This window comes from Mizuhopecten yessoensis, unplaced genomic scaffold (genome assembly GCF_002113885.1).
Source record: "Mizuhopecten yessoensis strain PY_sf001 unplaced genomic scaffold, ASM211388v2 scaffold8123, whole genome shotgun sequence".
In the NCBI taxonomy this organism is placed as follows: domain Eukaryota; kingdom Metazoa; phylum Mollusca; class Bivalvia; order Pectinida; family Pectinidae; genus Mizuhopecten; species Mizuhopecten yessoensis.
In genome coordinates this window covers 607,771-631,504 of record NW_018407390.1, presented here as the reverse complement: position 1 = coordinate 631,504, position 23,734 = coordinate 607,771, and the positions used below count along the sequence as shown (strand labels likewise).

The 23,734-nt window shown below is 35.9% G+C and overlaps 1 protein-coding gene across 1 annotated transcript; it reads right to left on the bottom strand.

Annotated features, from left to right (window-relative positions):
* Positions 1-10: 10 nt before the first annotated feature.
* On the bottom strand, positions 11-19,052 carry LOC110455021 (mesenchyme-specific cell surface glycoprotein-like). The gene is made up of 11 exons (XM_021504903.1): positions 18,977-19,052; positions 16,441-16,636; positions 15,678-15,917; positions 10,207-10,396; positions 9,051-9,189; positions 8,253-8,367; positions 7,493-7,672; positions 2,510-2,581; positions 2,156-2,406; positions 458-684; positions 11-154 (listed from the first exon to the last, which is right to left on the bottom strand). Exons 2-11 carry the CDS (start codon positions 16,628-16,630, stop codon positions 31-33), a joined length of 1,728 nt encoding a protein of 575 aa, XP_021360578.1. The 5' UTR covers positions 16,631-16,636; positions 18,977-19,052; the 3' UTR covers positions 11-30.
* Between the last annotated feature and the right edge of the window lie 4,682 nt (positions 19,053-23,734).

Below are 23,734 nucleotides of genomic sequence, written 5' to 3'. Positions count from 1 at the left end.
ATTAACCACACTTTCTGGCACTTCCGGTCGCTATCCGAAGATGAAGTCGGGGTTGGAATGTTTTTCAATGCTGTACAGCGACACACTGCCCGATGCGTCACTGATTACGTACGCCATCGCGTTGTTGTTTGGGCTGTCGGCAGCGGAAATTAATCTGGATAATATGGCAGGAAAGTTTAAATATTTTGTCATGACATTAAGATCACAATTATTTTGAACTAGCAGGATGTGTGTTGTATCCCGATTACATTAATTTCTTAGAAATAAGGAAAAAAAAATAACAGTCAGAAACTCAAGGATTTTGAATCAGTCAATCATTTTTTAAACTTTCTGTATTAACCAAATTATGGTAATTATCAAAAAAAGAAAAGATCATATTACCAAAAAAAGAAAAGATCATGTTATCAAAAAGGAAATATCTTGAATGGGATTAAAATAAGATTATAATCAATCTTACCCTATTGCAGAAATATGGGCGTCACCAGCCTCGTCCATGTCATACAATTCCTTCCAGACAAAATCAGTTCTGCCCGCGCGATGGGCGCTCTCGAACCTAGGGATAGGTGTACCACTGGTAGAGTTGATGGTGTAAAGAAAGAGGGCGCCGACGGTCTCGCTCCCGACCAACAGGAAGTCGGAACCATTCTTTTGTATCAGCAGGTCCATCCCGTTCAGTTTTGGGCCCTGTCAAATACCAGCCGTAAACTCCTTAATTTCATAAGTCAAGTGATGCTACTCTTTTCATAGACACTATTTTTGGGATTTTTACACACACACAAATCAAATATCGATGCTTGTATAGAAAAGAAATATTAATTTGGCATTAAGCATTGTTTTGCCGAAATGACACACATCTTGAACAATTTTCATTTTTTTTTTTTTTTTTGAGAAATATATATATATAGAAAGTAAATTTGAGCACAAATTTTTAGTTATATGAAGCCTTTTCCGAACAATATATTATAGCATACATTAACATGATGGACAAGTTGTTATTAATAATTGAGCTGGAGTTTTGAGCATGTAGGAACGAGAGGCAGAATGAAGAGAACGGCGTAAAAAAAACGTGAAGACATGTTTCTTTATTTGTAATATCTATATTGATGAAACATGCATGAAATAACGTGATCGTGAAGATTGTTTTTGAAACAGACGGCACAAGTCACAATACTGTTCACTGTTCACGTCACTTATCTGTTCCATTGTTCGTCACTTCCATGCAATAGTTGCCGTGTCCTTGTACATTCCATTTTTTTTTTATAAAACTATGACGAATATTTTGACGAAACAGTTTTCAATAGGAAAATGTTAGTGTGCTAAAGTTGTAGCTGTTATGGGTATAGAACAACATTTGTGTTGGTAGGTTTTATATGGGCTGTATAACGGAAATATTAATATTAGAATAATGAAAACACAATCATACAATGAAATATAAGAGGCTCCAAAGATAATTTATTGAATTTACGAACTTGTCATTTTCTGCCTTCAAATCTTGAGTTATAAAGGAGTTGAATTAAGAATTATTAACTGAACTGTAAGGTTAATCCTATTACTAAACACGCACTGTGTTTGTCCACCCCGCACCAGGACCTCACAAACATGTGTGGTCCTAATAATGATGGCCCATAATGATTGTCTTTGTGAAAGTGATCCTTTCCTTATATTGCTTCTCCAATTAATGACATCGCTGCACGCTGGAAATTACATTAATCCAGTTGGAGTCTTTCGATATTTTTGCAAATCAAATTGGAATTATAATTTGAAAAAATTGATGCTCCTATTGAAATATTTACCGAAATTCTCTTGAAAATTGTTGAAAAATCAACTGGACATTTCGCTTAAGTCCAAAACCTAAAAATATTGCATGGACGATGAATGTGTTTAGAGGCATTTCGAAAAGCTTCTCTATAAAAACTTTTGAAATCTTTTCTGCACCAAAGACATCCAAGTATCTAATAGTTTAGGTTCAACAACTATAATAATAAAAACGGAGATAATGTAATAGAAAGGCTTCCTCGGTAGCATTACGTTATGATAGTAATTCAAAATTACTATTTGACTATAATGAATAAGAGCCCCAAGACTATGTGTGGAATTTTAGAAAAAAAATGATGAAAACAGAAACAATGCGCCACTAGTTGTTACTTCTGCTTACCATGAGATCAGACGTAGTGTCTCGGAGATTCTCCGGTGACGTATACGTGATGGTCGAGGACACGATGTCGGAGTTAAATACGTTGTACATAAGCAGCTCCATATTTTTCTCAATCTCATCTCCACTGTCCCAAACGAGGCTCATATCCGTCGTGTCCCAGATAGAGAAGCCACGCCCACCGAAGTGCGTCACCTTTTCCAGCTTATCGGTAAACTGGTTAAAATAGTCGATATTGCTGACGGTTAGGTAGCCTGCCAACATCAAACAAGTAATGTTAATTACGTTGATCATAGCAAGGATACTGTAAATAACGAATTGTCGAGGTGGTTATTCAACTTTTTCACAATTACTTACCTGCCATGCTTTCTAAAGCCAAATCTTTATAAAACGTTGCGTTGTTGATCCTGCCTTCGTCGAATTTCTTTGCTGAAGAAACAAAATGTCAACAGCTTACAGTAATCGCAGGGATAAATGCATCTTAGTATACATCCTAGGTTGAGGCATCTGAACACTTATTCATGGCGTAATTAACAAAATTTAAATGGTTAACTTTTATAGGATATCTTGTAAAATATATTAGATATTTCATATTCTATGAAATGCAGGTTGGAGATTCATTTTTAAATCAATGTTAGGTTGGCTTGCCCTAACATTCTGTCAGCATGTTATCTTACACAGTCCTCAAGACACAAATCAATTGAATGATTTTGATTGATACTAGATGATTCCCTGCTTATGGAACAAAAAAATGAATGAAATATGAAATGTATTCTAAATTCTATGATAAATGTGAAGATGGTCATTTAATGATCACTAACTTTCCTATCCTCAGTAGCAACATATTAGCGCGCCCTGTTTACGAATTTTACGTGTTACAGTTCACGCTTTCTACAGAACCAAGTATGTATACGATGGATGTACTGTCAACCAATAAGCTACTTAGCCAGGGTGTCCTACCAGTAAGTCTTCATTCTATACTGAAGAGAATATATAGTCAACATCATTAGTTGAGTAATGGTGTCTGGCATGAAAACAACATGTGCATAACATCGCTGACGATAAGGACATTTTTGCTGATTTGACAGGAGAACTATGACGGCGCCACATTTGGTTCAGGGAACGTTCATATTTTCCCTTTGAACTCCTGGTTTGTTATGGGGCTAGGAGGTTAACCGCTTCCTTTTGGTTTTTAATTTGTTCTCAGTTGTTTTGCATGTTAACGTTGTTTTAATATTGTGCGTTGATTCTATGGTATATATTTGCCAATGTGTGCGGCTGATGTAAACTATTGTGTCATTATGTGGTGATGTGGTATATTTGTCGTTGAGCATTGTGTAGTGATGATGTGGTATATTTGTCGTTGATCATTGTGTAGTGATGATGTCGTATATTTGTCATTGAGCATTGTGTTGTGATGATGTGGTATATTTGTCATTGAGCATTGTGTAGTGATGATGTGGTTTATTTGTCGTTGATCGTATATTTGTCATTGAGCATTGTGTTGTGATGTTGAGCATTGTGTAGTGGTGATGTGGTATATTTGTCATTGAGCATTGTGTAGTGATGATGTGGTATATTTGTCGTTGAGCATTGTGTAGTGATGATGTTGTAGTGTTTATGTGTTGATGACATGTAGTCTGCAATGTTCTTGTCTCCTGGCATATATTTGATCGTGTATTTGTACGGCTGTAACCGAAGTCCCCATCGTTCTATCCGCAACAGTGGTTTGGTTTTCTCCCATATACGTTCTAGGGGTTTATGATCCGTGATGACTGTGAAGTGTGACAAACCTCTCAAGTACATATCAAAGTGTTCGCATGCCCAGACAACAGCTAACGCTTCACGTTCTGTCTGGCTGTATCGCGATTCTACAGATGTCAGGGCTCGACTCGCGTATGACACAACTCGATGTCGCTGTACCATTATCGCACCTAAACCGATCGGACTAGCGTCAACCATCACTTCTACCTCAATTTCGGGATTGTAGTAGGCTACAACAGTTTCACTCGATAGTCTATCTTTCAGTGTGTTGAATGCACGTTCACAATCTTTTGACCAATTCCACTCTACATCTTGGTGAGTGAGATTACGTATTGGCTCACAAATTGTTGCATAGTCCGGAATGAATCGTGATGAATAGGAAGTCATGCCTAGAAAACTTCTCACTTCTTTAGCATTCTGGGGCTGGCTGAATTCCTTCACAGCTGTTACTTTGCTAGGGTCAGGTGAAATACCAGCTCCGCTGAATACAACACCGAAGAATGTAATGCTGTCTTTCCTGAATTCGCACTTTCTCCCATTTAGAGTCAAACCAGAGTCACTTATTTTCTGAAGCACCTGTCTAAGAACTGCATCGTGTTCCACTCTCGATCGACCGAATATCAAAATGTCATCAGAAATGTTCTTTGCACCGTCGATGCCTTGTATAACTTGTCTGATAGTCTCTTGGAATACCTCAGACGCGGAAGATATACCGAAGTTTAAACGTTTGTACTGGTATATTCCGACGTGTGTGCTGAAAGTAGTTATGTACCTTGATTTTGGGTCGAGTTCCAGCTGGTGATACCCACTACGTAAATCGAGCTTACTGAATACAGTGGCGCCGTTTAGATCATGTATAAGCTCATCCATGGTAGGTAAGACATGGCGTTCACGCTGAATAGCCTTGTTAGCTTCTCGCATATCCACACATAGCCGAATTTCGTCCGGGTCCTTTTTTGGCGGTGTGACTATCGGGGAAATCCAGGGTGTTGGTGTACCCTCCACCTTTTCTATGATGTCACCCTCAACTAACTTGTCAATCTCCTTCTTGACTTTGTCCCGGAGATGAAATGGTGTACGACGATGTCGTTGAGCGACCGGCTGTATTTTGGGGTCAATGTGTAATTTCACCAGTGTCCCTCTCAATTTCCCAATACCTTTGAAGATTCCAGGGAACTCTGTCTCCACTTGTTTATCAACATCCTCTGCGATTTCACTCACAACATGGATCAGTGACAGATTACGGGCTGATGGATACCCTAGGATGGATCCGTACCTATGTCCCTTCACAACATAGAATGTCAAAGTGTCAAACTGTTTGTTCGTTTCTACACCAAGATCACACTTTCCCAGGACTGATAACGGTTTACCACCACCGTACGGTATCAGCCTGTTACTAGCACGGGTGATAGGCGGCCTACCCATACACTCGTATGCTGTTTCGTCAAGTATATTGACTGAGGAACCGCTGTCTAACAATACTCTCAGTGGTCTGTTGTTCACTTTTAGAGTGAAGTTGGGAGCCTCGTTTACAAATCTCACCTGTTCGGAATTTGTCAAAGTCTCCTTTATTCCATAACAGTAACGGTCATCGTCGTCCGTCTCGCCATCTTGGTATCGGGCATCATAACTAACCGATTGACCATGGCCAGTGTCCAGTTGAACAGCTTTCACATTTCGATTCTGGCTCTTGTGAGTAGGCTTGTTGACACGGGATCGACGNTTGGTATCGGGCATCATAACTAACCGATTGACCATGGCCAGTGTCCAGTTGAACAGCTTTCACATTTCGATTCTGGCCCTTGTGAGTAGGCTTGTTGACACGGGATCGACACATTTTCATATAGTGGTTACTTTTACCACATGAATGACAAGTCTGGCCTTTAGCGGGACAGTCTCCATGGTGAGGGTATGATCCTCCACATTTCATACACTTTTTATCGGACTCACCTTGTTTGGGTGTACCACGCTTGAAGTTGGACGATCTGTGTTGTTTTCTTTTAAACGGTTTGTGTTCGGACTGTGCACGACCAACCGCGTTAACACTCGCACTTTGGTCCCGTTCCATTGCTGTAGCTTGGACATCGGATAACTCTAGTGTTCTACCGAGTGTTAGAATTCCATTTAAGTCTTTGTCAGGCTCGCGGAGTGCCCTTCTCCGGAGTCTGTTGGACTTACAGTGCTGGATGACCTGTGACAGAATCTCCTTATTCGTGTCTGCAAATCCACAATCCTTCGCTAGTCGTCGTAATTCGGTGACATACTCGTCAAGAGTTTGCGATTCTGACTGTTTATAGCTTCTGAAGGTGTATAATTCCATTTGTTGATTTTTCTTGGGTTTGAAGTATGTCGTGAGCACCTGTTTGGTGGCTCCATATGACGGCTCGGTTTCTCCTTTTTCGGCCTCATATATGTCATACACACGTTCACCTGCATAGTGAAGCAGGAGTGCTCTTTTTCTATCATTTTCATCCTCGTCCGTAATGTCCAGGGCCACGAGCAGATTCTCTAAACGCCCTATCCACCGATCCCATCTTGGGCCAGCGTTACTTTTGTCGCTTTCGGTATCGAACGAAGGAAATATTGGTAGGGATGTCATTCTGATCCCATCCTCGTCGCCAAAATGTAGTGTTTATGTGTTGATGGCATGCCTAATGCCATCATTAACTACGGCTTAACATTCAGACTCAACAAACACCATCTTGTTCCATGTGCATGGTTTTAATAATACTTCCGGTTGGTCCATATTACAGAATAGCAATCAAGTGGGTAATATTACGGAATGGTACAAAGTAGCGGACTGGATATTACAGATGTGGTATATTTGTCGTTGAGCATTGTGTAGTGATGATGTGGTATATTTGTCGTTGAGCATTGTGTGGTGATGATGTGGTATATTTGTCATTGAGCATTGTGTAGTGATGATGTGGTATATTTGTCATTGAGCATTGTGTAGTGGTGATGTGGTATATTTGTCATTGAGCATTGTGTAGTGATGATGTGGTATGATTTGTCGTTGAGCATTGTGTAGTGATGATGTGGTATGTTTTGTCGATGTGGTTTATTAAGAGCCTGACAACACCGTTGAGGTCCTAGAAGGACTAGGCAGTTGTGTGATGTCATTCTTGACAATCGGTATCTATTAACAGATTGTAATCATCTGTGTGTGCGTTACTTTCATCTTTAATGCTGATGCATATTTTGTCTTTGAGGGTTGACGTTGTGAAATGTGTTGCTGCGTGTTGAGACTGTAGTGTTGATGAGTAGTGGTGCTCTGGTGTATCGGACGCTTTGGTAGCCTCGTCTATATTTTACTCAAGTTTCTGTTTCCTTGTAATAAAAACGTGATCATAAGATCGTGAGTGATCACAAGAGGTAGTCTTTCATTTATGTGGTCTTTCACCGCAAGTATTTAAACATCTGTAAACTAATGCAAGACATTGTTAACGTGTAGGGTGCAGCAGATCCCTCAGAAGACAAGTTATAAGAATTTTTTTTAAAGTATTTCCGGATTGAAATACTAGACTTTGCATCTAAATCAACAAATTGCATAACCAATATGGGCATCTTATGTACCTCTCACAAGTGCGTCCGACCTGGCGTTGTCAGCCCAGTTGAAACCGTGTACACTGCTTGTATACGTCGTCGGGGCGCCCTCGTTGGCGGTAAACAGGAAGGTCTTTCTTCCTAAAGTGAAAACCTTGGCCATATCCGGCTGCTGCAGACTTACCCAGGGATATTGCCGCAAATGGATACCTACAGAACATAGAGAGCCATGATAAACTATAGCACACGGAATTTGAACATTGTAAATCTTCTACTTCTAAATGGTACTGACCAACTTCAACAATTTGAAGATAAAATGTCAGACGACTGCTTTAGTACACGACATTACATCAAATGTCACCGTGTTATGCAGGGAAAACACCCTCACATAATTGCATGGTTGTGTGATATAGATTTAAGTGACTTTAGAAACCAAAGAAAATTTGGCAGAGAGCATTGTGACGTTACAATTGACATGACGTCATAAAGAGAATGTTAATCTGCTGTTTCTAAAAATAACAACACAAAGTCATTATAACAAATCACAGTCCTCCATATAATTATCATCCAACCAAAGGATTCTAGGAAATAGAAGTGACATTTGATATATAGAAATAGAAGTGACATTTGATATATAGAAATATATGTGAACAGTAGATATGATGTGTGAAGATTGAACCTTTCCTTGATGATCAGATGATTGAGTGATATGAGGTGTAGTCCGGGTACACTATCTAGAAATGCAGAAGCAGTTCCTATGGAATAGATAGATAGTGCTGTACACACTTACCCCCGTCTCTGTCTGTGGAGTCTATCCCAATGTCCCTCCATTCTTTCGGGGCTAAAGGCCATATATCCGTTATCACCCCATCAGCAACGGATAACTTAGCGATGGCATTATTCTCCTGAACAAAAAGAAGTAGACACATTCTCAGATGTTTGTACCAACAATGGCTAGCGTGATATAACAATACGAAAATAATACAAGACTAAAATATGTTTTATAGATATTGAATACAAATTGAATAAAATGTAAGCAAAAACATGTCAGATGAACTTGGTTACATATATATATATGTAACCAAGTTGCCATGATTTGTTTTAATGTATTCTAATCTATATGTATTACGGGATGCTATAACAATGCGATCATTTAACTTGCGATAATATGACATTAATTCATTGGTATAATTCATGTTTTGTTAATTTCAGTACCTACGGTAAATATGTTGGTATTAATATCTATTTAGATTACCTTTGGTATAAAGCTTGGTATACATATTTTTTTGGAATACTTCGAGTAAAGAGATTTGTATTAACATTTACATGGTTGCCTTTGGAATATTACTTTGTAATAATATCTATTTGGGATACATTACTATAAATTATTTTGTATTGGTGTCCATTTGGGGTACCTGTGGCACAGGTTTGTTGGACTCACAACTCATGTAAACGGAATTTTTGATGTACGAGCACAGACAGGACACACAAGCCCCACCGCTTTATGACAAGAGGCATAAACAAGTAGTAAATCACTGTACAGTTTAATGTACGATGATGAAAAATAAATATTGTGATTTCAACATACCTGTAATGTGATGAAGGCGTATCTGGTGTCAGGTGTGATCGCAATATACTCGGGCTCTAGCCCTTGTGCGACTGTGATTTGGTCAGGAAGGGGCCACGTGCCTGCGGGTATGTAACGCCCCGGAATACGGATGTCATACCTGAGGGAATAGACATCCACTTAAACATATATAATAACCATCGATGCCGATTGTCATTTCTTAGTCAAATATGAAATTTTAATGTTCTTTCTGAGAATGTAGGAAACTCGAACGTAATGCAGATGTTTGATTTGAGTAGTGTTCCATCGGTTTTCATAAGTTGGAAACATCCTGTATGCAAAGCGCGCATTAGTTATTGCTTCATCACTGACTACCTTATATGGAAGAAGGGGACGAGGTCAAGTTCTGTGATATTTGCATGCTGGTTAATCTAGGCTATGACCTTGACACACTTTCTTAGAATTGACCTGACACATCGGGATTGGTACCATTTGTAGTACAGAACATCAATGTTTGATTTTGAAGCTTTTAGCAGAAGGTTTTGATGAGTACTAAACTTCAAAAAATATAGGAAGGTTGTGATTTCTTTGATTACATCACACAGGGTTGATCGATTTTACTTCTAACACCTCCCCATCGTAAAAGAAGCATGTAGTGGTGAACCAGTTACATGCAAAAGTGAGATGTGGACCAACATCGTTTCTGCACCACATATGGCGCCTACTCTGATGTGGCTTGCTAAGTCGCTTGCCAAGGATTTAAGTTCAAGGATGAGTTCTATACCTTTTTATGTATTTATTAAGTTACTACTTTTCTCATTAGCGACAAGTATTTATAGTTCAGATAAATATCATATCCATCGACAACCCGATATTTATGTCTCCATCAGTTTTAGACATAATGTCAGTTAATCGTGGGGAATAGCGCTGTACAATTTTTAATAAAGAAGGGTGAAATAATTAAAGCTTAATAAGCTGTAAGGACTAATAAAGTAGGTTTAAATGAATGTATGAACGAAAGATGGAGATTCGTGCTTCTTCGGAACTCAAACTTTGTCGGACTTTTACTGTTGGTAGTTTGGAATTTAATGCACATTTTATACATTTTTACCTTAAGCCGAAGCTATAGATATAATGCAAACTATTTATACTAGTGAGTAGTACTGTAGTATTTTACCGGTTATTGAACTGTAGGAAGTCTGCTATTTTCTCCGATGGACTGCCAGTCCTTTCTCTGCGGATGATTTGGACAGTACCTGGGGGGTCTACAAACTTATTGTTGATATCTCGTCCTGGTTTTCCCTCATTGGCGACCAACAGCTCCAAACAATCCGAGGTATACGTCAGCATGTCAGGGTAGGACCCCACTGTGTGAAGAAATGTTTAGAATACATTTATTATAGAAAGACTTGGTTGAAATACTCAGTAATTGTTACGATATGATACCAAACAAAATATCTTAGTTCATACTTGATATGTTTTATACAAAAAGATTAATATAATCCATCCCTGATGTAAGGCATGGATAAGGTAATTCAAACCCAAGAGATAAAATATTGAGCAGGAGACCCGAGGCTTTGCCGAGGGATTTTTGCTCAATTTTTTATCCCGAGGGTTTGAATAACCTTTTCTCCCACACCTGACAGATTTATCTCCCGTTTTGCCGGTGCTAGATTTATCTGTCTCCGCCCTAGGGTTGAGACGGGGGGATTTCCCTATTCATAACAATGGCATGACGTCACTTTAACAATACAATGACGTCACGTCAACAATCCATCAACAAATTGCCTGTATGTGTTTTGGGTCCAGGTTTACCTTTATTTCAAATTAAAATACTGTTAGATATGGGAGAAAAATAATCAATCGCTACTGGTTGTGTAAGATAGACGGCAAGCCTCGTTCTGGACAAAAAATCTTAGTCCTCGGGTTGAGATTTCTCTATCTTACACAACCAGTAGCGATAGATTCTATTAATCCTTACTTCACATCAAGGATGGATTTTATTTCTTGCTTATTACCTAAAACTCGTAAAAACAGCTGCTCTTCTAGTAAAGTTGTAAAATGTCTGCACATTTCTCATTTGCATATGAAGCCCGGATGTCAATTGTTAGTGACGTCGATAACCCTGACTGACCCCAAAACGTCATAAAATGACGTCACGAACAATAGCATGACCCAGAAACGTCACTATTATTCTTCCGCCAGTCTGTGCGTGTAAGCGATCTAGACCCGTGGGTCAGATAAAATTTCCAGCACCGCCGGAAATGCGGAAATCTCGGTCTAGTATGCAAGTAAATACTTTCTACTTTTCTTCGCTCAAAAAAGTTACATAGATACCTGTCAAAAAGTTATCAGCAATAATAAAAATATAAATAATTTAATGAGGGTAATACATGATTAGCCAAATGCTAATCCACAACCATCGTCCTCATTAATAGTATAATTTTTAATGGTTAGTAAATATACAATTTCAAATATAAATATAAACATTACTCTTGTGTAAAACTAATTTAATTCCTTGGTCACCATAATAATTAAAACATAGTAATGGTAAATTAATATACAATGACAAGAATTAATATGTGTAATAAGAGTGTTTGCAATGGAATATCTAATAGCTCTTTTGTGCTCCAAGTGTACCACTACCACATATGTAATTTGGTGACATACCATAAATGCAATTTGAAACACTCATAGTTTCTTTTTCTTGAATTTAAGCAAAATTCTTACCCAATAGCAATTTTAAATTAGAAAACAAAAGACAAGAAGGTGTAACACATGGGAAATCGAGTGTGACACGTACTGTCTGTTTTTAAGCTTTAAACGATTTCCATCAAATTTGCAAAAGTATTCAGCCTTAAAGTCCATGAGTTTATAAAATAAGGAAACGCATATGAGTTGTAAAGCTCAATCCCTCCCTGTATTAACAGATAATGGCAAATACACTTTTCACCACCATCACCATGATGACTCTCTAACCCATCAAGAAAACACTACAATTTTTCTAGCCGTTCAAAATTATATACTCAAAACTAAACTAACAATAAACTATATTTAACGAGGATGACATGTTTAGCCAAAGGCTAATCTACCACATGGTCCTCATTGTTAGTAAAACATCATAATTATAAATATCACAAGTACATAAATAGTGCAACAAAATATCATAATAGAATTAAATGTTTAGTATCAGCTATAAGGATATCACAGAATGTACAAGAGTTGAAATTAGGTTAAAGTTTATCATCTAAGATACAATATTGCTTAATTCAAGTTTAAAAATTATGACAGAATGCACAAATTTATTGTGCAAATTTGCCGGTTCGTCAATTAAAATGGCACAATGCCTTATGTACTTATATGCTAATATAGTAAAAATGTAAAAAAAAAAAAAAACAGGATATACGCTAATAAAGCATACATTAAAAGTCAATGGGTTTCTTTTAAAAGAATGAATTAAGAATTCCAGAAGTTCTTGATAAGTTGTTTTCTAAAAGAATTAAAATTAGTAATTTCTTTTAAATAATTTGGAAGATTGTTCCATTCTTGTGCACCGGAAATTGTTTTGAATGAAAACGTAGTCCTGTGTTTAGGAACAACAACATTGTTTGTATTGGAAAATCTGGTGACTCTTCTGTGCGCATCACTCACAGGTGTGATATTTTCACACAAATAACTTGGCACCATACCATGCATACATTTATAAAACAACAGTACTTTCTGAAATGTAAAATATTTTTCAATAGGCAGCCATCAGAACAGAAAATGTGTTATCAGAAGGTGTATCATATGGTACATCAAGTATGATACGTGCTGCCTGTTTTTGTGCTTTATACAATTTATCCATCAGCAACCTGCCCATACATTGCAGCAGTAGATAAACACACAGGAATTGTAAAATGTTATCCTACCCTGAACAGGTTGTCTGATTTTCCTCAGTTTTTTCAATGTGATTTTTCCAAAATAGACTATCGTCGAGATACACCCCTAACAGTTTTTCACTGTTCACTTGTTCTACTTCAGTGTCACCAAGCTTAAGATTAAGTTGTACATCAGTTCTAGACAGTTTTTGTTTTGATGTAACAACCATAAAAAATTTTTTTGGATATTTACAATCATTTTATTTTCACAGCACCATTCATTCACATGTTCTAAATTTGACTGCAGAGCATTTTGTATACTTTCAAGATTTTTGCTGGCATAATGAAAGCTAGAATCATCAGCATACATTTCTGTACTTGTAAAAAGATAAGTCATTTATAAAAGTTAAAAATAATAATGGACCTAAAATTGAGCCTTGTGGTACACCATGGGTAATTTTCTTTGCTTCTGACAAAATTCCAGAAAAAGAGACTTTTTGTGTTCCATACGTTAGATAAGATAAAATATTTCCAATAAACGAATAGTCTTTTAACAATTTCATTTTGACATATATATATATATGTATGTTGTGTTGCATTCGTTTTACTACTATGTTTTAAAATGTATTTGGATTTATATGCTTATCAGTGATTTTCCCATTGCATTTCTTTATACCATATTATGTCACCAACTGGCCATGATTATGATAGTTTGATAAATTGATGTGTTACCTTGAAAGAGCAGGACATGCCAGGGACGAGGCGGCAAAGTGTTTTATGGACATATTTGATAAGTGTGATGGCTAGTATGTGAATTGCAACGTTTTCAATAATCATGGCGGTGCTTTGTGACATACTTATTTTGTCAATAGTTGATTTATTGGTGATTTATTCTATGTAACTTGTATATACATTTTAACCTTTATCGAGTGTCCATTTACAGCATTGCTGAAATTTTCATCTACTATTGCATAGTTTTATTTTACAGAATCGTGTTCCACATACTCATTGCAATAGAGCAATATGATATTTCCATCTGATGATCATATGTATATTGATATGTTATTCATTCCGGGTTTCCAATGCATACCAATCCACTACCCCCTCCCCTATTCCCGTAATTATTCTATTGTACATATTACTTCATTAGTGAAGCTAGTGTTGAAAAGTGGATTATTAAGCAGGTAAAATTTTTACATAAGTGTCACGACACTTGTTTTTGTTGCCTTTTCTGTTCTATAAAACATGTACTTCAATGTATTGTCAAACAAAATTTGAATAAAACAAAGTTTAAACCAAATACACTTTTAAACCCTTACTATTGTCCCATTTCGGACAGTATTTTCCCTTTATGGCTTTTCCAAGATCAGATATCAACTTGATACACATCTAAAAGATTTTTCCCCACTGTATTACTTCTGTATTATCCAGCTAAATGATAATTTGAACATTAAATGTAAACAGCAATTGTTTTGATGAAACAACCATACATTTTGTATGTTGAACACTTACAAGCATTTGTTTTAATTCACCATTTAAATTCATACATTTTCTAAATATTTCTGATGCACGTTTCATACATTTGCTATCAGTATAACGACTGGAATCATCAGCCTGTATCCCAGTATTTGTATAACAGAAAAGGATAAATAATCTATAAAAGTTCAAAATAGCAGAGGTCATCGAACTGAACATAATTTATGGAACACCATTGCCTTTGACAAATTTCAGGTAGTCATTTTTGCGTATTTTTGTAAGAAATAAATTAAACAGTGCTTTAGAATTTGACTCAGGACCATATTAACGAGACAAGACTGTTTCACATGAAGGCTTTTTCTCTCTAACACTAGATTAGGATGTGATAATAAATTCAAACTCATTCGGGTATTAATGGAAATGTGTAAATAGGAATGTCTCCATATACTTTTCGAATGAAGTAGTCATTGTAGCATTGGCGTAGCTCTTACATAGCGATTGCGTAACACTTTCGTGGCGTTTGCTGGCGGTACTGTTGGGACATCATGGTATTATATCACTATTCGCATGCTGAATTTCTATATAATTATATTTCCAAAAGGGATTTTGAATATCTCAAATGACTTGTTCATCTTCTTCACGACATCGTCATAAGGGAGTTATATTTTTAATTGTAAGGTTAAATGTTCCGATTCATAATGATTGTTGAGATCAATTTATCATTTTGCATCAATTAGTTTTGCAATTGTCTTCAAGCAATGTATACTCATGTAAAACGATGTCGGTATCACAGTAAATTGAAACATAGTTCATATACCAAGATGTAGCTAGGGTGCACTTAACATATGTTTGTCATGCATTTAGAATTCCTCTCGAATTGTATGTATCCTATTAAATATGTCGGATAATTCAAATTATATTTAGACTAAATGTTGTGCTACGTACCACTCTTGTTCCAGCAATCTTCAAGGAAATTGAAAGGGATTGTCTCGATATTTATCCTGCCAGGTGTGCTTTTCATATTCAACAACAATATCGAACGTTACAAATATAGATATACCTATTATAATTAACGGTATGTATAATTTAAATACACTAATAATATACTGAACAGAAACACGCGTCACTTAGAAAATGCATTTCACATAGTGAATGTATTGTGTGAACATTGTAATAACAGAGACGGATATGTTTTACTAATTTTACCTGGGAGACGACATCCGTCGGGCTGTAAGACGGATATTTTTTACTTGTTTTACCTGGGAGACGACTTCCGTCGGGCGGTAAGACGGATATTCTTTACTTATTTTACCTGGGAGACGACTTCCGTCGGGCTGTAGGGCGGTGTCACCTTTGGAGAACGTTTTAAAAAAATACACGTGACCCTCGTATACGTCTCTGATACCGGAAGTGAGTGCGACAGCGATCTCATCGCCGCATAGAGCAATGTCGCGCGGCCTGCCTTCTGCTGTACTAAACTGGTGCGTTAAAACCCGGACGGGATTGACAGGGTCGGATACGTCGAGGATGTGCAGTAATCTTGATGTTTCTCCTTTAAATAGATTAATTCATTTGTCAGTATTCATCAAAAGTTCAACTTGGAACTGACTGCAAAAAAGTAGACGTTATCAAAAACGAGAAGTTAACATGATCATTATGATTGTGGCGATCTGAATTTATTTCACATATCATGATTGTTTTAGACCACAAGCCGATTCTCTAAGAAGGACATCCTTTCATGAGTTTGACCGCTAGACATGAATAAAGACAAATGTAGATATCAATACATATCAAGAACAACATGTTTGTGGTTCCATATGAACATATTACAATACAGGCGACAAAATGAACGTTATATTTGTAGATTTAAACAAGTACTGACAATAGAAATGTCGAAATGTTTAGAGTGCACAATTGTTTCCTTTTTTGCATTACATGGATATATACAGGTGGAAATCTCTTCACATAATAGATCTAATGTTCGGAATCTCAAGAATCCTCCAACATACCATTTGATTATAACATTAAGAACATGTCAGACTCGTTACTGAATATGCTATTCGAACTATACTTACCCACAACGTACAACATTTTCTTTATTGGGTCATATGCCCCCTCCTCGGCAGTCCCTCCAAATAGTTTGAAGGTTTCGCTAGTCGTGTGTGTGGCCGGAAGTTTGGTGTAGGACAGTGGTTTGAGATAGTAGTTTGCCAAAGTCACACCAAACAGACACACCAACACGACAATTTGAGATGTGTGTGCCATTTCAACCTTCAAATGATTAAATACGATTATATGTCATACAGTCAAGCCTATTGTACGATTATATGTCATACAGTCGAGTCTTTTTATACGATTATATGTCAAACAGTCAAGCCTTATTATATGAGTATATGTCATACAGTCAAGCCTTTTATACGATTATATGTCATACAGTCAAGTCCTTTTATACGATAAAATGTAATACAGTCAAGCCTTTTTATACGATGATATGTCATACAGTCTAGCCTGTTTATACGATTATATGTCATACAGTCTAGCCTCCTTTACTATTATATGTCATACAGTCTAGCCTGTTTATACGATTATATGTCAAACAGTCAAGCTTTTTCATACGATTATATGTCATACAGTCAAGCTTTTTTATACGATTATATGTCATACAGTCAAGCTTTTTTATACGATTATATGTCATACAGTCTAGCCTGTTTATACGATTATATGTCATACAGTCTAGCCTGTTTATACGATTATATGTCATACAGTCTAGCCTGTTTATACGATTATATGTCATACAGTCAAGCCTTTTTATACGATGATATGTCAAACAGTCAAGCAGGTCTATACGATAATATGTCGTACAATCTACCATGTTTATACGATTATATGTTATACAGTCTAGCCTGTTTATACGATTATATGTCATACAGTCTAGCCTGTTTATACGATTATATGTCAAACAGTCTAGCCTCCTTTACTATTATATGTCATACAGTCTAGCCTGTTTATACGATTATATGTCATACAGTCAAGCTTTTTCATACGATTATATGTCAAACAGTCAAGCTTTTTTTATACGATTATATGTCATACAGTCAAGCTTTTTTATACGATTATATGTCATACAGTCTAGCCTGTTTATACGATTATATGTCATACAATCTAGCCTGTTTATACGATTATATGTCAAACAGTCTAGCCTCCTTTACTATTATATGTCATACAATCTAGCCTGTTTATACGATTATATGTCATACAGTCAAGCCTTTTTATCTGATGATATGTCAAACAGTCAAGCAGGTCTATACGATTATATGTCGTACAATCTACCCTGTTTATACGATTATATGTTATACAGTCTAGCCTGTTTATACGATTATATGTCATACAGTCAAGCTTTTTTTATACGATTATATGTCATACAGTCAAGCTTTTTTATACGATTATATGTCATACAGTCAAGCTTGTTTATACGATCATATGTCATACAGTCTAGCCTGTTTATACGATTATATGTCATACAGTCAACCTTTTTCATGCGATTATATGTCGTACAGTCAAGCCTTTTTATACGATTATATGTCATAAAGTCAAGCCTGTTTATACGATTATATGTCATACAGTCAAGCCTTTTTATACGATGATATAGCATACAGTCAAGCTTTTTCATGCGATTATATGTCATACAGTCAAGCCTTTTTATACGATTATCTGTCATAAAGTCAAGCCTGTCTATACGAGTATATGTCATACAGTCAAGCCTGTCTATACGATTATATGTCATACAGTCTAGCCTGTTTATACGATTATATGTCATACAGTCAAGCCTTTTTATACAATTATATGTCACACAGTCAAGCCTGCTTACACTATTATATGTCATACAGTCAAGCCTTTTTATACGATTATATGTCATACAGTCAAGCCTGTTTATACGATTATATGTCATACAGTCTAGCCTGTTTATACGATTATATTTCATGCAGTCAAGCCTGTTTATACGATTATATGTCATACAGTCAAGCCTTTTTATTATTAGAAAACAATGTCAGAAACTAGTTTACACCCCTTACCAAAAAAAAATATTTGTAGATATTGATGAAATGCCATATGGTAAGATACTTCCATAGAGGTATATGACGATGATAAACGCCACAGGTGAACAATCAATTTTGTCTTGATAATTTTATCTTGCAGTACATTTAAGACCAACTTGTTTATATACCATTCTTGAAAAAGTCTGGGAATCAATCATAAAGTGTATTAACGATGATGCAACAGAAGGACTTTTCTTGATCACAATGTACTGATTTGCACGTATTTTGTACATGTACCATATTTTACACTGCATTTCCCCAACTCTCGTCTAACTTCCCTGTGATGTATTCACGTCACTATCCCTAAGCTATAGTTGATAATATTGGTTACGATGAAAGGTAACAGATTTATATGAGTGTATTAATACTTGTTTCTGTCTCCAAATCATTTATGTTTAATCATATTTGTATTATGTATTACATATGTTATGTAAATAAAACAAAGTTTAAACTAAGACCAATAAAAAGACATGAATCTAACACGAGTTGTTATATGAACACATGAAAAGCTCACCGTTTACCGTGTACAGGGCCACAAAGAGATTGTGTTGAGGTATCGATGTGGACTCTTGACCTTGATTCTGATAAGGAGATACTGATAAGGATTAACAAGTGGCGTGGTATGTTATATCATCAACCAATACGAAATCTCGTGTGAGCTCTAGGTTAGACGACAGAATATATTTATTCCTCATTACGTAACAATTCTGCTACATTTTATAGACCAATTTGGATTGCCATCTTTTTGGTCCATAGCATTACCGATAAGCCCTAGAAGGCAGAAACAGCTGTGTGGTACAGGCTAGTACATTTAAGTAGAAACAATGGATTTTTACCAGTGTTAAATCAACATTATTAACAATAACATTAATTTAATGCTGAGTATACATTTAAAGTTACATTGATGATGTCTAACTGTTCATTTGAATTGAATAATAAGTTAGCAAGTTTCCTCAGCTAAAATATTTGGGGAAGATATTAAGTCTACACATTCTATAAGGTCGTATGTAACACTTGTTTGGAATGTATTAAAAGTGTAAAGTAACACTCGTATTATTGAATTTCATACCGTTCCTCGAATGAACCTATGGATATGTAAATATTTCCTATTGCTTTTTTTAACATATTAAAATTTAAGCATTTCGATGGAATATGTTTTTCTTTAAAATCTAGTCGAGAAGTATTTATTAAATCAAATCGATTTATCATACAAATCTGTGTCACAAATCTGAGTAACATCGACCTCCAGACTAGTTATAGTAGATAGGTTACTCAGTTGATATATGTATAAATGCGAATTACAAACGGAGTAAGGTTAATATCGCCAACAGAACACACACCATGTGTGTGGCTCACTCACCATTGTCGGTATTAATACGTCAGTTTATGTAGAATTAACAATATCCCCCATGTCGTACAATACACCGTACAATCAATTCACACTCAATAAGTCTTACAGACTTTTAACAATTAATCACGAATGAGCGATATCAGTGTTCTATAACAGAAGTCATTGATTTGGATTGTATCTCCCTAACCAATAACTGGAAGCTACATAAGTGATATGGTACCCTTTTATTTTACAAACACGGTTCTCGTCATTTGAATGTATCTATCGAAACATTTACCTTCATTCCATGAACTGAAAAGGACTGGCTGTACTGTTGAAGGCCTACATGTGAATGAAGACACGTAGTGGAGATTCTTTGTTTCCTGATAACAGTTACAATTAGAAAGAGAGGTGAATATTGTTATGATTTGCAGGAGTAAAACATATTCAATCCCCAAGGGGAAAACAAACTGCTATTCATAAGGGACAAAACAAAATCTGATTTTTACGTTTTTATAAAGACAAGGGCTTCCGTGTTCAGATATTGAATGCTGTATTTCAACGTCATCACAAGAAAAAATGGTTATTGTGACGTCACAGTTGACCAAAATATCAATTTAATTGTCACTGTAAAACTTTATAATTCACCAGTAAAATATTGATATTTTATGAATAGTACAGATCAGATCCACGTATAGGAATAACTGAACAATTCACCCTGAAGATGTAACATTATTGTAAAATAAAGCTGATAGTATAAAACGAATATTTGAATTATTTTCGACAGATTTATTTGAAAATATATTACAGACAATCTTTGTACTGGAATTATGAAAAATGGGTACATTCTACTAACAAATAAATGACGCTGAAATAATTTTTGAATTAGCGGACCAAGCGTTACGCATTATTGATCAATTATTACAATTATTTTCCTCCCTTACACCAATAGTATAAGTTATCGTTGTTCGAATAGCTTAATTTCCTTATAAGGACAAGTGTCGTTTTAATAACGTACAGAACTTCCGCGTTCTATTTTGTTGTCCGGATATTGTCTCCACAATGTTATTAATTACTACATTCACGTTGATACAGGAAATTTAGATAACACCTCGCTGAAAACGAAACTATATATCACTTAAAAATCGTTATTGCTTGAACAGTTAATTTTTCATGGGTTTTATTTTTTTTTAATTTATATAAACCTCAGCATTCTATACAACATAAAAATACATATTCATGTAAAATTATCACTACGTATATGGAAATTGCCTTCTTTTTAAAACATTAATATCATGTTAGCATTACACTGTTTATTGTGGAAAACTACAACCACATTTATTCTTCCAACTCGATCATTATTGGATTTGTTTAAAAACAAAAAAATAACAGTGTCAATATGCAAATAGCAGGATATTGAGCACATTTCTAGGACATGTGTGAATAAAGTTTGCTGATGGGCGATTGGCTACCAGAATAAAATGATGACAAATATTCGTGAATCTTCATCGATAACTGTTTCACTATCTCTGCAGCTATGAAAAATATACTGACAATGAATATATAATAAAATCTTCTTCAATCAAATGCTTTTAGAACATACAACACCATCTACCATCTTTCATTGTTGTATGTTCTCCACTATTAAGATGTATTTTTTTCGCTAGTACCTTTGTATCGTTGTATGTTCCCCTATTACTTTTATGTATTCCTTTCTATCGCTGTTTGTTCTTCTGCTATCATTGTATGTTCCTCTTCTATCGTTTTATTCCCCTACTATCGTTGTATTCCCCTTCTATCATTATGTTCCTCTACTATCATTATGTTCCTCTACTATCATTATGTTCCTCTACTATTATTTTGTTCCCCTACTAGCATTATGTTTCCCTTCTATAGTTATATTCTCCTACTATCATTATGTTCCTCTACTATCGTTGTATTCCTCTACTATCATTATGTTCCTCTACTATTATTATGTTCCCCTACTATCGTTGTATTCCTCTACTATCATTATGTTCACCTACTATCGTTGTATTCCTCTACTATCGTTATGTTCTTCTACTATCATTATGTTCCCCTACTAGCATTATGTTTCCCTTCTATAGTTGTATTCTCCTCCTATCATTATGTTCCCCTACTAGCATTATGTTCCCCTTCTATAGTTGTATTCTCCTACTATCATTATGTTCCCCTACTATCATTATGTTCCCCTTCTATCATTATGTTCCCCTACTATCATTATGTTCCCCTTCTAGCATAATGTTCCTCTTCTATAGTTGTATTCTCCTACTATCATTATGTTCCCCTTCTATAGTTGTATTCTCCTACTATCATTATGTTCCCCTACTATCTTTATGTTCCCCTTCTATCATTATGTTTCTCAACTATCATTATGTTCCCCTTCTAGCATAATGTTCCTCTTCTATAGTTGTATTCTCCTACTATCATTATGTTCCCCTACTATCGTTGTATTCCCCTACTATCGTTGTATTCCTCTACTATCGTTGTATTCCTCTACTATCATTATGTTCCCCTACTATCGTTGTACTCCTCTACTATCGTTGTATTCCTCTACTATCGTTGTATTCCCCTACTATCGTTGTATTCCTCTACTATCATTATGTTCCCCTACTATCGTTGTATTCCTCTACTATCGTTATGTTCTTCTACTATCATTATGTTCCCCTACTAGCATTATGTTTCCCTTCTATAGTTGTATTCTCCTACTATCATTATGTTCCCCTACTAGCATTATGTTCCCCTTCTATAGTTGTATTCTCCTACTATCATTATGTTCCCCTTCTATCATTATGTTCCTCTACTATCGTTATGTTTCTCTACTATCATTATGTTCCCCTACTATCGTTATTTTCCCCTTCTATAGTTGTATTCTCCTACTATCATTATGTTCCCCTACTATCGTTGTATTCCTCTACTATCGTCATGTTACTCTACTATCATTATGTTCCCCTACAAGCATTATGTTTCCCTTCTATAGTTATATTCTCCTACTATCATTATGTTCCCCTTCTATCGTTGTATTCCTCTACTATCGTTGTACTCTTCTACTGTCGTTGTATTCCTCTACTATCATTATGTTCCCCTACTATCGTTGTATTCCTCTACTATCTTTATGTTTCTCTACTATGATTATGTTCCCCTACTATCGTTGTATGTATTCCTCTAATATCATTATGTTCCCCTACTGGCATTATGTTTCCCTTCTATAGTTATATTCTCCTACTATCATTATGTTCCCCTACTATCGTTGTATTCCTCTACTATCTTTATGTTCCTCTACTATCATTATGTTCCCCTACTATCATTATGTTCCCCTTCTATAGTTGTATTCTCCTACTATCATAATGTTTCCCCTACTATCATTATGTTCCCCTTCTAGCATAATGTTCCTCTTCTATAGTTGTATTCTCCTACTATCATTATGTTTCCTCCACTATCATTATGTTCCTCTACTATCATTATGTTCCCCTACTATCATTATGTTCCCCTTTTATAGTTGTATTCTCCTACTATCATTATGTTCCTCTACTAGCATTATGTTCCCCTTCTATAGTTGTATTCTCCTATTATCATTATATTTTCCTGCTATCATGATGTTCCCCTACTATCATTATTTCCCTCTACTATCGTTGTATTGTATTCCCCTTATATAGTTGTATTGCATTCCCCTTCTATCATGGTACATTTTCCTTCTATCACGGTACATTCCCCTTCTATCATGGTACATTCCACTTCTATTACGGTACATTCCACTTCTATCATGGTACATTCCACTTCTATCATGGTACATTCCCCTTCTATCATGGTACATTCCCCTTCTATCACGGTACATTCCCCTTCTCTCATGGTACATTCCCCTTCTCTCATGGTACATTCCCCTTCTCTCATGGTACATTCCCCTTCTCTCATGGTACATTCCCC